The 15379-nt window shown below is 40.3% G+C and overlaps 1 protein-coding gene across 8 annotated transcripts in view; it reads left to right on the top strand.

The window, feature by feature from the left end:
* The first annotated feature begins 13558 nt into the window (after positions 1-13558).
* LOC122530985 (microtubule-associated protein futsch-like) overlaps positions 13559-15379 on the top strand; it is a 53619-nt gene continuing 51798 nt past the window's right edge. For all 8 annotated transcript variants that reach the window (XM_043658466.1, XM_043658467.1, XM_043658472.1 and 5 more), the window contains exon 1: positions 13559-13723. In XM_043658466.1, coding sequence (XP_043514401.1) covers positions 13582-13723 — 142 coding nt within the window. In that variant the 5' untranslated portion in view covers positions 13559-13581. The remainder of the gene's footprint in view (positions 13724-15379) is intronic.

Here is a 15379-nt window from a genome sequence, read left to right as displayed (position 1 = left end):
GACCTATGGTTCCTTGGAAAAGTTTTACCATCGCGATGAGTAGAATTCAATCCAAAAAGAAAAAAAGAAAAAATTGACTTTGAAATTCAAGGTCAATGTCAATTTTTCTTTACATGTATTTCCATCAAATCGAAGGCGCAGAATTCATCTTGATAGACAAACAGACAAATTTTTCTTTCCATCCTATACAGTTGCATTCTTCTGGTTCGCAATCTATGTTCGTTCAGATTTTTCAAGACGGAGCCTGGAGCTCTCGTCGAAGACTCTCTTGGGATTCATTGGAGTCGTGGATGGCTGAGCGATTTACATAAAATCGTGGTCCTCGAAACGTAGGCGGCCGGTCGAGTGCTTGAAATTCGATTTGAAAGGGCCGTGTCTAGGATCGACAAAGACGCGATCGTGCCAGATACCGGCGCTTCCGGCACGCTCGAACGATAAATTTCAATTATCCGAAACGCGCGGCTGCGCCACGTTTCGTTCTCCTCTCGATGGTCCTCTGAATTTCTGACGGGTCGAATTTATTTCGACTCGATAGCGGGGGCTCGCGCTAACGCTTCAAGCTCGTTTCAAACTCGTTTCGTTTCGCCGGCCGACTGTAATCCTAAGATAATTCTTGGCCGCGTGTCGTTCGATCGGAGGTCAACGTACCTCCGCGTCACGAGTTCTAAGTAAAAGCACACCGAGCGCTTCCCGCTCGAAGACGATGGACTAGCGATGGCGTTGATACGATTCTTTATCGAAGTGTCTCTCATGCTATCGAGTCTCACAAGTGTTCAAAAACACTTGAGCAATTCTACAGTGAAGCCTAGACACCAGTGAAGGTAATTAAACTCTTGCGCTGGAATGACGTTTCCACTCACGTCGAGAATTTTTTGTCCCATTTGCAACATTTTCTCAGTTTTATTATTTTATTTCTCAGTATATTTAAATGCAACACAGGCAAAACAAGTGACAAGTTTATTACGTCTTGATAATTTTTATCCAGTGATATCATACCGACGAGTTCAAAAGGGAACGAAAGCGACGAATTATTGTATTCGGTCTCTCGTTATGGTCCGCGAACCAGTTGCCAGCGCGAGGTGTTAAAGGAAATGCAGCGTATTTGGAACACCAGTCTGTCTAAGGTGAATAAAAAAGTTATGGCAGTGAATAAAAATAAATAATAATAATAATAATAATTCCTTTCTAATAATAATATAGTAGTAATATTAGTAATATTTTAAACTCCTGGTAATAATAAAAAGACGAAAAGTACTTGAACGTTTGGTCTAATTGAAGACTGACAAGAAGTAACGTTGCAAATACAAATAATTTGGAATTTACCTCTTTGCATAAATTTAAAAAAAAAAGGCAAATAAAATGATTTTCTCTCACGAGAATTATATTGTACAATAAAATTATAATATATATAATATATAAATTGTAATATATAATAATTTAATTAATTGCAAGTAAATGTCATTAGTTGAGTGAGTAGCTATTTTAAGCTCGTTTGTATAAAAGAAACTTGAAACCTCCGCTTTCCTCTTTGAAACAGGAAATATTTGCAATTTTTGTAAACTCGATTTTTACTTTAAAACAAGTTTGAAACCGACGTAGACGAGAGCAGAGTGTTTCGACGCGTGTATCAGCGCTACGATAGGCCAGTCTCTAATTTAATTTGTCGTTATCGTAGACTCGCCCTTCGACCCTAGTTCGTTCCCTCGGGATCGTATTACTCGATGATCCCTCGGTTGGTCTGAAACTGCTGAAACGGCTCCTTTTTTCCACAGTTGAAAACGTGTGCACGCTGCACCGAGAGAGTGATTCACTTTCGTTCGTAAACGGCGCCGTACGTTTCTGTAAATCTCGGGCTACGACCGAGAAACAGCCTGAACTAAAAGAATGGGCGTAAACGAGCTCGTGAAATACGAAATATGAATATGGGGTAGCAAGGAAGTAGCCACAGTTTCGTGGAAAAACGTGTCTGATGTCGTTCGAACTAGCATGACAGTTCTTCGTGGAAGTTTCATAGATTTACAACGACGTATTCCTGCTTCCTAAAGAGGCACGATTGAAACGTGCTCGAAAGTGCTAATTCGTATTATCTTTCAGCTCAAGTTCACTTAAAAACTGTGACAGATAAACCGATTTCGCAGAAATCGAGATCTGCAAACAGATAGCGGTGGTTAAAAGCAATTTCTGCAAGTGTAAGAAGTAATAAACTTATCATTTGTTTTGCCTGGGTTACATTTAAATATACTTAGAACTGTGAAAATGTTGCAATTTAGGACAAAAAATTCCAGCGCAAGAGGTTAAGCGCGACCGAAAGTGGCCAACTGGCAATATTACGGAATATTAAATTCAATTCACGGTACTTCAATGTTAATTTTACATATATATGTAGTTTTACGCTTCATATCTTCGTTAGAACTTCGTAAAACACGCTAGAAAAGTTTGAATGCAAAACTACGAAACACCCTGTATATTAGGTTATTGTGCGAGAGAATGACCGACACCTCTTTAGCGAGCTAGGATTCGACAGTTGTCACTTCGGGAAAAAAAGTGTCCTAACTTATCGTCAGCGCAAACATCGATATCGACAGGACAGTTTGGTCATCCGACGCTATTTACTTCGACACGAGATTCCAAGTGGAGACGTCTTACCTTGCTCTCTCTCTCTCTCTCTTTGTCTTTCTCTCTAATAAACTCCCGTGCAATTGTAAAGTGTGAGTGGAACGAGTTTATTTTTACAACGTAACAACAGAGAGACGTACGGCCGGGTGTTGCGCAATGTTGAAATCGCGTCCGAAGCGAACGTTGTCGCGCGCATTGGCAAAATGCATCCAGACAATGGTTGCAGCGTGTGTGTTTGATGGCGGCGGTTGGTAATGACTGACGCTGCTAGACCAGAGAAATAGAGGGAAGAATAGTGAAAGAAAGACGGCGGGCTAGACTTCTCCTCTCGTCTCTCTGCTTACCGTTAAAAGAAATATGTCAGCCGTTCCGGAGCGAAACAAGAGGAGGAATGTGCACGGCCACGGAGAAACGAATGGGATAGCGCATCGTCCACTGGTATTGCCTCCTCTTTTGTTCCTTTCCGCCGAATAATCACGAATACCGTGAAAAACCAGTCGCAATTGCTCTCACTCTCTCACTCTCTTTCTCTCTCTCTCTCTCTCTCTCTCTCTCTCTCTTTCGACTTTTCTCATTTCCCGATGTGTTCTTGTCGCTGAAACGGGATTAACGTCCTCGTCGTCAGCTTTCAAATTCTCCCCTTTGTCGCTTTGCTTCCGGTAATCACCTGCCGCCATATTGTTTTCAGCGACTCTTCACTGACTGTCAAGTTCGTTAACTGTTGCAGCTGTTAATTAAACAAGTCCTCTGGTAAGGGAAACCACCGTGAGTGCCAAATTTTTTTTGAAGGAAGAAAAATATATATATATATATATATATTTGCGTGCGAATTATGTTTGTTTCTAGGTTAGGTTTTTAGGTAAGAACAAAATTTTTCTTAATATATTATTTCTATTTTCAAATATGTATGTGTATTTGTATATATATATATATATGCTTGAAAATAGAAATAATATATTTAATTGTACATATAAATTATATGTGTATACTATATTTTAAATTTTTTCGAAGGAAGAAAAGTATATATTTGCGAATGCGTGCGAATTCTGTTTGTTTCTAGATTAGGTTTTTACGTAGGTAAGAGCAAAATTTTTCTTAATATATTATTTAAATAATATATTAAGAAAATATATTATTAATAAATAATATGTTAAAATATATATATATACATGAAAATAGAAATAATATATTAAATTATACATATAAATTACATGTATACATTAACACTAGAACTATCAAAGTGGACAAAATGACCAATTTATAATTTTTGTTAGAAACTTTATAGACATAAAACAATGTATTTTTAGAAATTTAAATGATTTTTCGAAAATCGTTGTTTTTAGAAGCTTTAGAAGCTTGTGCAATTTATTATATTACATAATGCTTTCCCACTTTTTCACTTTAATGTTTCTGATGAAAATTAGAAGAATTACAAAGCCGGAAGAAATTCCAACCAACATATACGAATTTACTTTGGAAACTAGAAGAAGATTAAGAAAAAAAGGCAATGAATGTATATCGAGGTCGCGCGTTGCTCGAATTTTTCGGGTGGCCCGTTGTCGAGCATTTTTCCATAATGGAATTATTATATGCGTGGCTGAGACACAATAAACTGGCGTACAATAAACTCGATAAATCGTGAAAAGGCCTCTTCTTTATCTCGTATCTTCAATACGATCGTCGCTTTGGAAAATATCCGAGTGGCGGGAAATGTCGTCTCGATGAAAGAAAGATAGATCTTACGCGTTTTGAATTATGAAACGCGACGAAGCAACGAGCCGGTAGGTAGAAGCAAAGAAGAAAAGAAAAGAAAAAAAAAAAGAAGGAAGGAGTCGTATCGAACGGGTATCTATTTTTCCGATCGAGAGAGGCTCTTCCTCAGCGTAGAGACGAGCCGTAACTATTTTCTACCTCGCTTTCATACACGGCGGGACGAAAATAGACCCGATGGCCCTCGTTTCAGAGCAGACGTATCTTAAATAAGCAACTGCACAGGAACGTGTGTCCCTTCTCGAAAGGAAGAGAGGCGCACGGAACCGAATGCTCGCCTACTCTACTTCCGGGCAAACCGACCCCGCTTAGGAACGATCCTCCCTCGTACATATTTAGAACGGTTTCACGAAATAACAGACGATTGTTGCGTACATACATGTGTTCCACGTTGCTGTACGAAACATTTCGAGACGGTACTGTTATATATCGTACGAAATCAATCCAGTCCATTGTTTCTTCAGCGGAACAGAAACAGAATAAACAACACGCGAATTTAGAGAACCCGAGACGGCACAAAATTAAATGGTTAAATGAAAGGAAATGGAGATATCTATTCGAGTTTAATCGCGTTCGGGCGCGAATTAGCATGGAAATTTTTTTTCTGCCAACGCGTACGTTCTACAACCTCGTTTGTCTCAGGGACGAGAGAAACAAAGCTGTTCGCGAACGTAAAAACCGTGGGACGTTAAAAAATTGCGTTTCGCCACGTTCCTCCCAACGTCGGCTCATTTTTTTTTGCCCTCCGCCGTTTGCAGAAGAGAGATGCGCGCCGCGAATATTTATAGCCGTGCTACGAATATGAGAGGCACGGAATACGAATTATGTCGGTAATTCCTCTCCCTCTCTCTCTCTCTCTCTCTCTGTTTTTTTCATTTTTCTCCTCTGCTTTCTTCTTTTTTTCTTTCCCTCCCTTCGTTGCTCTCCGCTCCGCTCCAGAATTAACCGGATCAGCGCGACGTATGTACTTGTACATACACTCGCTCGCTGTACGTTTAGACCCGCGTTCATGCGCGTTCACCAGCGGCGGCGTTCGTTCACTCTTTATAAATAGACGCTTTAAATTCTGTCGCGTCCGGGCGTGGCAGCCGCGCGACGATCCACGAGGATCCTAGACGCGGAATAGATCACTCGTCGCGATCCATTCATTAAACTCTCGGCGCAGCTCAGCTTCTCTCTTCCCCTCTCAATTCTGCTTTCTCCAAACATTTCTCGGAATCACGATTCCACGTTGAAAACCATCCACCTCCTTTAAGGGGGCAAGAAAGAGATAAAATCTTCTCGACGTGTGTAGCACGTCATTGCAGCGCAAGAGGTTAACAACTTGAGCTGGCAAGATTGCGGACCATAACGAGTGACCAAAACCGTATACAACAATTCGTCGCTTTCTTTTCCTTTTGAACTCGTCGGTATGATATCACTGGATAGAAATTATTGAGGAGTAGTAAATTTATTATTTGTTTTGCCTGGGTTATACTTGAATATACTTAAAACTGAGAAAATATTGCAATTTTGAGATAAAAACTTCTCGACGTGCGTAGCACGCCATTGCAGCGCAAGAGGTTAACGACTTGCGCTGGCAACTGATTGCGGACCATAACGAGTGACCAAAACCGTACACAACAATTCGTCGCTTTCTTTTCCTTTTGAACTCGGCGGTATGATGTCACTGGGTAGAAATTATTGAGGAATAAATATATTATTTGTTTCGCCTATTTTGTTTCACTTAAATATATTTAAAACTGAGAAAACGTTGCAATTTTTGAACAGAAAATTCTCGTCATTCCAGCGCAAGAGATTAAGGGGGCAGGACAGTTTGACGGGCCTAAAAATTACAAATACTTTGGAGGGCTAGTAAAAAGAAAAGTACATATTTGATTGACATGAGCTTTTGTGGTTTATTTTCACACATTATGAACTAAAAGCAACATTAAAAGAGAAAAAAAGAGAGTTCTTATTTAATTTTTTAACGACGTTCTTTTACATAACTTTTTTTTTACATTGTCTATCGGTGTGCATGATTCCAGCCAAGCAGGATTAGCTGCAAAAAAAAGTTCAAAAGTAAACAATATTCTCTAGGGATTGACGATCCAACATTTTCATTTCTGTGAAAATTATGAAAACGGCAGCTATTTGTTTCCGATGTATCGAATTTGTGCCAAAAATTTCTACGTTTTTTGTTTATACTTTCCGAAATTGTTAAAAATTAAAAAATGTTCGATCGCCAGTAAATGTTACACTAAAGATACGTGCCAAGTTTCACAGTAATCGGTTTGTTAGATTCCGAGATATCTTGCACACCGTTTCTAAAAACCTAGTTTCGAGAAAAACGCGTCAAAAGTTTCAGAACGTCATTTTTCACATGTATCCTTTACTTACTATTTTTACTTGTACATCGCGGCTGACAGTTCTTACAATTCACAACCAAATTGATTCCAAGTCCCCTGATATACGATTCAGCAAAAGTAATATTTTACACTTTGTAATACTGCTTAAAGTTGATGCAAATTCAATTATTCTGTATCCGCGGATTTATTATTATACCCCAAAACAAGTCGTTTTAAAGGCCTAGAACCTCTCGCATCTTCTTATTTCTAAGACTTCAAACCACTATTTAAAACAAAATAACAAACAGAATCGATCTTTTGAAAATTTCTAACTGTCCTAACTCCTTAATTCTCATTTTACATTTCGTAACGCACCAATTGCGTCTCGTTTCCACGACGGATCAAAATTTCGACGTACCTTTCGGTTTGAAGAAAATCGCGGACCATGAAGTTTAAAAGGGGGTACGTTCAGTCTCGCGGAGCGGAAGCATAATTTCCGGAAGCTGTTCGGAATTTTCGTAGGTGCGGCGGCATAAATTCACCGAAGACTTGCTGTTCTATCGCGATGTTACGTAAATCAAGGGGGATCCTCCGGCGAGAGCAGACTGCGCGCAAGGGTGCAGCAATGCCTCTCTCCCTCTCTCTCTGTATCCGACTTATTTTATCGTCGCGTTGGTTTTCAGGGCGAAGGCCGCCGCTACCAGGTATACTCCAAGGATTACCTTGATTTGAAGCTGCGCGCGTGCAACTCCGCACAATTCTCAGCTTATTGACGATGTTGACCTTCCGTATTCTGTTTGCAGATATTCGGGGCACGGCAACACGAACCCTACCTGCCATGTCGGTTCCTGTTTAAGGTAAACATCATTTGCTACCTCCGCATAGTTCGCAAACCTTTCGCGGTGTAAAGTTGAAACGAGCAATTTGGGAAACAATTGTCCCTCCCCCTGTCACGAGACGTCTTTAGAATCGCACGATCCCTGAAATTACTCTGTTTCGGAGCGTTTGAATCGGAGCAACGAGTTTCTTGGATATATATATATATATACAGGATGTTTTCGAAATCGTGTTCTCGATTCAGAAGAAGTATACGATGTTTTCACGCTCCGTTCTCAAGGAAATTCAAGTTTGAATGTTTATTAAATACATGGTTGAATCTAAGCTAATTCTAGAATTAGCAGCGGGAAAGAATAATTAACAGAATGTTGTCGTACGTATGCAGAAATAAGTATAAAAGAAAATTTTATCTTCACGAAAATAGACTGTAAGTGTTGCCTTGGTACACGCGATGAATTGATAAATTTTCAACCTCGATATTCTCGAAAAAGCATCTTGGCCGAAAAATTTTTATTCTATAGTTCTTTAAATGCTTCTTTTCTGTCACATCAAGTATTAGCTAAATTCGAATATATCTAGTAAATCTTCAAACTTGCGATTTTCTCAAAAATTTTATATTATTTTATAAAAATATAATTTTATATCATTATATTTTTATATATTACATTTTATATATTTTTATATATTTTTATATATTACATTTTATATATTTTTATATATTTTTATATATTACAAAAATATACTTTCATTATTTTATTCTACATGTTTCACTTACTTTTCTACGTAGAATAACCTACTGTTAATTATTTTTTTCTGTCGTGTCTAAAATTAGCTAAATTCGAGTATACGTAGTAAATTTTCAAACTCGATTTTCTTAAAAATTTTATATTATTTTATAAAAATATAATTTTATATTATTATATTATATTTTTATATATTATTTTATAAAAATATAATTTTATATTATTATATTTTGTAATATTATATTTTTATATATTATAAAATTTTATATTATTTTATACTATATTTTATTCTACGTGTTTTATTTTTGTACGTAGAATAACCTACTGTTAATTATTTTTTCCTGTCGTGTCTAGAATTAGTTAGATTCGAATATATCTAGTAAATCTTCAAACTCGACTTTCTCAAAAATTTTATATTATTTTATAAAAATATAATTTTATAAAATTTTATATTATTTTATATTATATTTTATTTTACATGTTTTATTTTTGTACGTAGAATAACCTACTGTTTATCATTCTTTTCTGTCGTGTCTAGAATTACCTAAACCCAAATATACGTGATAAGTTTTCAAACCCGGTTTCCTCGAAAACGGAGCTTTTCGTATAAGAAAATTTCACACCTAGAATATTCTCACATTGTACCACGGTTTCGGGAGCATCGTGTACGAGTCAAAACTCAAAGAGACTCGTTTGAAAAACTCCGATCCTATTCAAAAAGAAAAAAAAAAAAAGGAATCCTATTCACAAGTCACTCGACAATATATTTCCCAGCGATGTCGCCCGAATTTCCCGAGCTTCGTCACGATCGTAGGAAATCACGTCTCGTCTACTTCGATGTTTGCGCAAGCGATAACGCTCGTCGGTTCCGATCTTTAATTGTGGCCCGCGTCGAAAATTCTCTTCGTGAAACGTGAAATCTGTCGGATACATCGGTTCGTGACGACGCAACACACCCCGTCGAGAACTGAAACGAAACGAAATGGAGGAAAAGGAGGAAACGCAACACCCGACGAGTCTACGTACTGTATAATGTCCTCGACGACCGTAGAAGCCATCGGGAGGAGGATTGCGCTTACCATCGCGTCTGGATACTTGAACGATGAGAGAATCGATGCCTCGTTACAAGTATATGGCTGCCTCTGCGATTGTTCGATAGAGCCCGGAAGCCATTACGTGCCATTACGTGGCCCATTTCGGCGTAAAATCGCGCCAGCCTTTGAGATCCCGGACTGCTTTTGTTGATCATTGATCATTCGTCGATCTCTCTGTCCCATTGTCGTCGATTGATCATCCTGCGGGCGATGATTCGCGGAGAAGATGAGAGACGGAGGGATTGCAAGGTTCTCGTGAACAAACCAGGTATTTTAAATGGTAACAGAAGTGTATTTTTATGCAATTGGCGCAACTTGGGTAGATTCGTGATTATATATTCTATATTATATATTATTATTATTTTTATTATATATTATTTATTATATTATATATTATTATTATTATTTTTATTATATATTATTTATTATATTATATATTATTATTATTATTTTTATTATATATTTTTATTATTATACATTATTACTTTTTTAATAAAACATCAAAGCGTGAGAGAAAGTTAATTTTATTAATTTTCAATTAAATTTAAGTTCAAAAAATTATCTCTTTCAACAGAGCGCTTAATAATAAGCGTGAGAGAAAGTTAATTTTATTAATTTTAAATTAAATATAAGTTCAAAAAATTATCTCTTTCAACAGCCAGAGCGTTATATAATAAAAAGTTAGTTAATAATAGCAAGGTTAATAATAAAAAGATCACGTATTTGAGTGATTTTTGGGCCCCGGTAATTGGAACCTAATCTAAACCAGGCTAGATTTTAGACTGCCTATTCTGTTCGCCACTTGGTTCCCAACGCTACTTTCCTTCGCGATGATCAGAGGAGAAAGGAGAGAAAGGAAGAAGGCAAAATGAAGAAGAGCAAATTCGAAGATTTCACTTTTCGGCGTTTGACGACGCAATTGCACCCTGGCGAGTGAAGTTGGTTGCAAGTCTTTCGCTAGTGCTTTCTCTTTTCGAACGTGGAGGACTCGAGTGCTTAATTTGCCGTCGGTCCGACTCATCCCGAAAACTATAATTACAGCAGAGTCTTAATGGAACGTCCGACGCGACATGTTCAAAACGTCCGCGTCAAGGTTGGTAAAAGGAATTACATACCAGCGAAAACTTCCTCCTGACGATGCTTGCTCGGAGGAACTTTCTGTGCTCGAAGGCTCCCCTGAATCACGTTTGAGGAATGTCTTTGCCGTCACGACTGGTGAATCAGTCGTTTTTATCAGAGAGGATTGTCAAATTTTCGTCGTGAGAGGAAGTAAGAACGACGAGATTATTTATCGATGACAACGACAAGGTTAACAGGTGAAGAAAGACGATGGAAAGATGGTCGATGCTCTGTACAAACGAGCTTAAAGAAAGAAGGAAGAACAATGTCGGGCAGCCCCCCGAATCTTGGTGTGAATTGCACGTTAATCAAAACGGGTGACGCTGAACGCCGAGTGGTAAAGTCGTTCCACAGCGTGGCGTAGTTGATGGCGGCTATGTCAAGGCCGTGGCAATCTCCCTGCTTTATCTACGTCGAGCCTGGCTCGATTAGCTGCTCGTTCATTGAAAATGCACACTTGCGTATAAAAAAGTGTCGGCACTTTCACCTCGTCGGCTAATTATAGACTCAGGAAGAATAAATGTAAGCCAGCGCGCGTGTTGCGAGTGGCAATATCAATCGGAGTGTGTCCTGAAAATCGAGACGGAAAAATATGAAACATCGAATCACTGGAAATGTGTGGACAAGGTGACAAAGGACATTTATCTTTTTACCTTTGGTAAACGAACGAGAGAAAGAGAACGATTTGAGCGAAAGCTCAAACGACGCTAGAAAGGGAGACATACCTATGATTTTTGTTCAGTCGAAGGAAAGGCAGTTGTACCTGTGAATAAAGATTTAGACTTTTAATTCGGGATTACCCACGTGGGAGTCTAGTGCCGGAATGTACCTGCACTAGACTGCCAGGTGGGTAATCCCGGGTTAACGAGATTACAGGTGAAAAATTGTAGTGTTTCACAATTGAAAATAAATAGAAATTTGAAGTTGGTACACATACGTGTCCAAAAGCTCGAAAGGATTAAAGATCAGTCTTTAAATGGAACGATAAATGGTACATATTTTCTCCTGTTTCACAATTGAAAATAAATAGAAATTTGAAGTCGATACACGTACGTGTCCAAAAGCACGAAAGGGTTGAAGATCAGTCTTTAAATGGAACGATAAATGGTACATATTTTCTTCTGTTTCACAATTGAAAATAAATAGAAATTTGAAGTTGATACACGTACGTGTCCAAAAGCTCGAAAGGGTTAAAGATCAGTCTTTAAATGGAACGATAAATGGTACATATTTTCTCCTGTTTCACAATTGAAAATAAATAGAAATTTGAAGTTGATATACGTATGTGTCCAAAAGCTCGAAAGGGTTAAAGATCAGTCTTTAAATGGAACGATAAATGGTACATATTTTCTCCTGTTTCACAATTGAAAATAAATAGAAATTTGAAGTTGATACACGTACGTGTCCTAAAGCACGAAAGGGTTAAAGATCAGTCTTTAAATGGGACGATAGATGGTACACATTTTCTCCTGTTTCACAATTGAAAATAAATAGAAATTTGAAGATGTTGATAAACATATGTACTCGAAGAGAGTTGAAGTTCACCGTTTAAACGAAAGAATGTCGTCGCTCGAATACCAAAAATAAAACAGCCTGTGATGCAGTTGTCGATGTCGAAGAAAGGAAACCGTGCCGCCGTTTCCGGGGAACTGTGAATGAGTTTCACAGGGAAAACGACGAATCGAAAGAAGAGAGAAAAACGAGCTGGACGCGCTCGGAGCATTTGGCGAGAAACGAGCGGAGCGCTCGGAATGTGTAACGCGAGCTGGTGTGTATAACGATACACCTCCTCAACGAGAACCGGCAGCGTTAATTTCGCCCGACAACCTTGCACATCCCCAGCGGCGCTGCTGCACGCGGATCCGACGTGGTCGTCAGCTGTGCGCGAAGGTCAGGGTCGTCCGAGGGTGCAATCGATGCACGATACCGCCGCCACCCCTCGCTCTGGCTGCAGTTACCATGGAGACCATCTCCTGACCCATTGCTACAGAGAACTCGAGAGAGAGCGAGAGAGCCAAGTTTCTGTCGACACGCAGAAGCCGCATCGACTGTCGGGTCTCTCTCTCGATGAGAGTGTGCAAGGAACCTGGGACCATATCCGACGCACGACCGACCGAGGAGGAAAGACGCGACAGTGACGAGCGCGGCGTCACGTTTCCGCGAGCCTACGGGCGGAAAATCGGTCAGGAAGCCGGCGGTACCTCTGTCCCTCTTCCTCTCTTACGCCACGTCAACGAGCTTCGTCCGGACTTTTCAATAGGAACACCTCGGCTGTGGTGACCTTGCATCGTGAAACGTGACACACGACGCGAAGGAAAGTGACAGAAAAACGGTGGAACGCAACACGCGAAGAAGCGTTAAATGGTGAATCTCACCCTGTGGATGGTTCGTCGGAGCGACGTAACGACAAGGGAACGGGTGGTTACGAAACGACGCGAGCGAGTCTGCCCGAGTTCGCACGAACTCGTCGTGTTTCCTTTTTCCCCGTTCGTACACGAATCCGTCTTGATTCACCCCTTGGCGCACGTTGGTGTAACGCGAATGAGAAGAGGAAGGATCCACGAACGGATCGGTGGATCCTCGTACGTTCGCGGAGGAACCGGTCGCCGGGGAGAACGCGTGGTGGTGGACATGGTAACGAGGCATTGTGCAAGGTCGGTATGAACGGAGACTAAGGTCAGCTGGTACGGGATCGATATCCACCGAAATTGTCTCGACACGCACACACGCACACACACGCGCGCGCGTCTCCCCGTTCGCGAGACTCAGTGGTAGCGGGAATCGAGTGAAAAAAAAAAAAAGAAAATAAAAGATCGTGACGAGACAGGGGTAGGAAAGATGGACGGATGGAAGAGCTGGAAAAGGGCGGAGAACTCGTTTCTCACGGCGTGGTATCAGCGTGTGACAGAGTCTTACGTGGCGACATGGTTCTTCGGGGTGTTTCAGAGCAGCAGGATGTCGACGAGCACCGCCACCGTTGGCGGAGGTGGAGGCGGGGGTGGCGGTGGTGGAGGAGGAGGAGGAGGTGGAGGAGGGGGCAGCGGCGGCGGAGGGGTCGGCGGTGCCCTGACATTGATGGGCTGCGTCAGGGAAGCGTCGCCCCCGCCGCAGAATCATCACCATCATCATCATCATCATCATCAGAATCAACATCAACCTCGGACGCTCGGCCTCGGCGAGTACTCCGCGCAGAACAGCGTCGATCCGCTTCCAAAAGGTAGGAATCATCATCGTACGCTGCTCTCGTCTTACAACGTTTGCTCTTTTTTGTTTTTCTTTTTTTTTTTTTTTTTCTCCTACGAGTGACGACAGATTCGCGAGGTAGGTTTCACTTCGCGAGGGAATCTCGATCGGGAGCGTCGTCGACGGGATATTATACGCGGAATAAATTAAAGTAAAATTGCGCGCCGAGGGCAAGAGACACGGTCTAGACGGCGAAACGTCGTAGGGGAAAACGACGTTTCGCTCGTCGTCGCGTATCGTATTTTTCAAGGTCTCAGGCAGACGCCGAGCCGTGCCCGTGAAAAACACGATTTACGTAAACGGCCCTCTGGTCTGTCGACGCTGCGATTTGTTATTCGCGATTTATCCTTCGAGCGAAAATTTTTGGAAGAAAATGAAACTCTTCAATTTCGTCTTGTCTCGATTAATCTCTTGCGCTGGATGGAATGACGTGCCATGCACGTCGGGAATTTTTTATTCCAAAATTGTAATATTTTCTCAGTCTTAACTACATTTAAATGAAACAAAATAGGCACAGATAATAAATTTATTACTTCTCGATCATTTCTATCCAGTGATATCGTACCGACGAGTTCAAAAAGAAAGCGACGAATATATTATATATATATATTGTATATATATATATTGTATAATATATTGTATAATATATTGTATATATATATTGTATATTATATTGTATATATATATTGTATAATATATTGTATAATATATTGTATATATATATTGTATAATATATTGTACACGGTTTGGTCACTCGTTATGGTCCGCAATCAATTGCCAGCACAAGTGGTTAACCTCTTGCGTTGAAATGACGTGTCACGCACGTCGAGAATTTTCTGCTCCAAAATTGTAATATTTTCTCAGTTTTAAGTATTATTTTAAGCAAAACAAAATAGGCAAGACAAATAACAAATTTACTACTTTTCAATATATTTCTATCCAATTATATCGTACCAACGAGTTCCAAAAGAAAACGACGAATATATATATATGTATACGGTTTGGTCACTCGTTATGGTCCGCAAGTGGTTAAATTGCCTTTCGTACGAAAATTCTACATCGGCAGAGGTTAGATATTGGATATCTCGCGAGATAGAAGGGGAACGGAGAAAATGAAACGTCTGTTGAATCAACGACGGGGGGGGGGGGGAGAAAGGAAAAGAAAAGAAGGGTGAAGTATTCACTTGCAAGTTAAATCGTTAATCGCGCTGCCCGATTGACGATATTAACTTACGAGTTAATCCAGCCCGGAGCTCGGTAATCTACCGGAGGCTAATGAAAATAAAGAGGTCGTTGGACCCGCAGAGGTCTCGGAAACGCAGCGCTGGGAGGCAACGAAGTCACGTTCCTCCGACGACAATGAATAAAAGGGCACTCTGCCGGATTACCCTTTAATAATTCGTTGCAACCGCGCCCATTATTCTCGTTTCGCGCGGGCACTACAACACCGCGCGCGCCCCCGCCCCCTCCCACCCCCCGTTCAGCGGAACCAGACATCTCTTGCCGGAAACTTTCACCGTAATCCCTCTTCTTTTTGCTCGAAACGAATTCCACGTGTTTTCTAATCCCCCGAATCAATCATTCTCGTAATTCCACGTTCGCTCGTGGAAATCTCTTTCTTTTTTTTTTT

The sequence above is a fragment of the Frieseomelitta varia genome, unplaced genomic scaffold (genome assembly GCF_011392965.1).
Source record: "Frieseomelitta varia isolate USP_RPSP 00005682 unplaced genomic scaffold, Fvar_1.2 scaffold_370, whole genome shotgun sequence".
NCBI lineage: Eukaryota > Metazoa > Arthropoda > Insecta > Hymenoptera > Apidae > Frieseomelitta > Frieseomelitta varia.
This window is presented reverse-complemented; position numbering and strand designations above follow the sequence as displayed.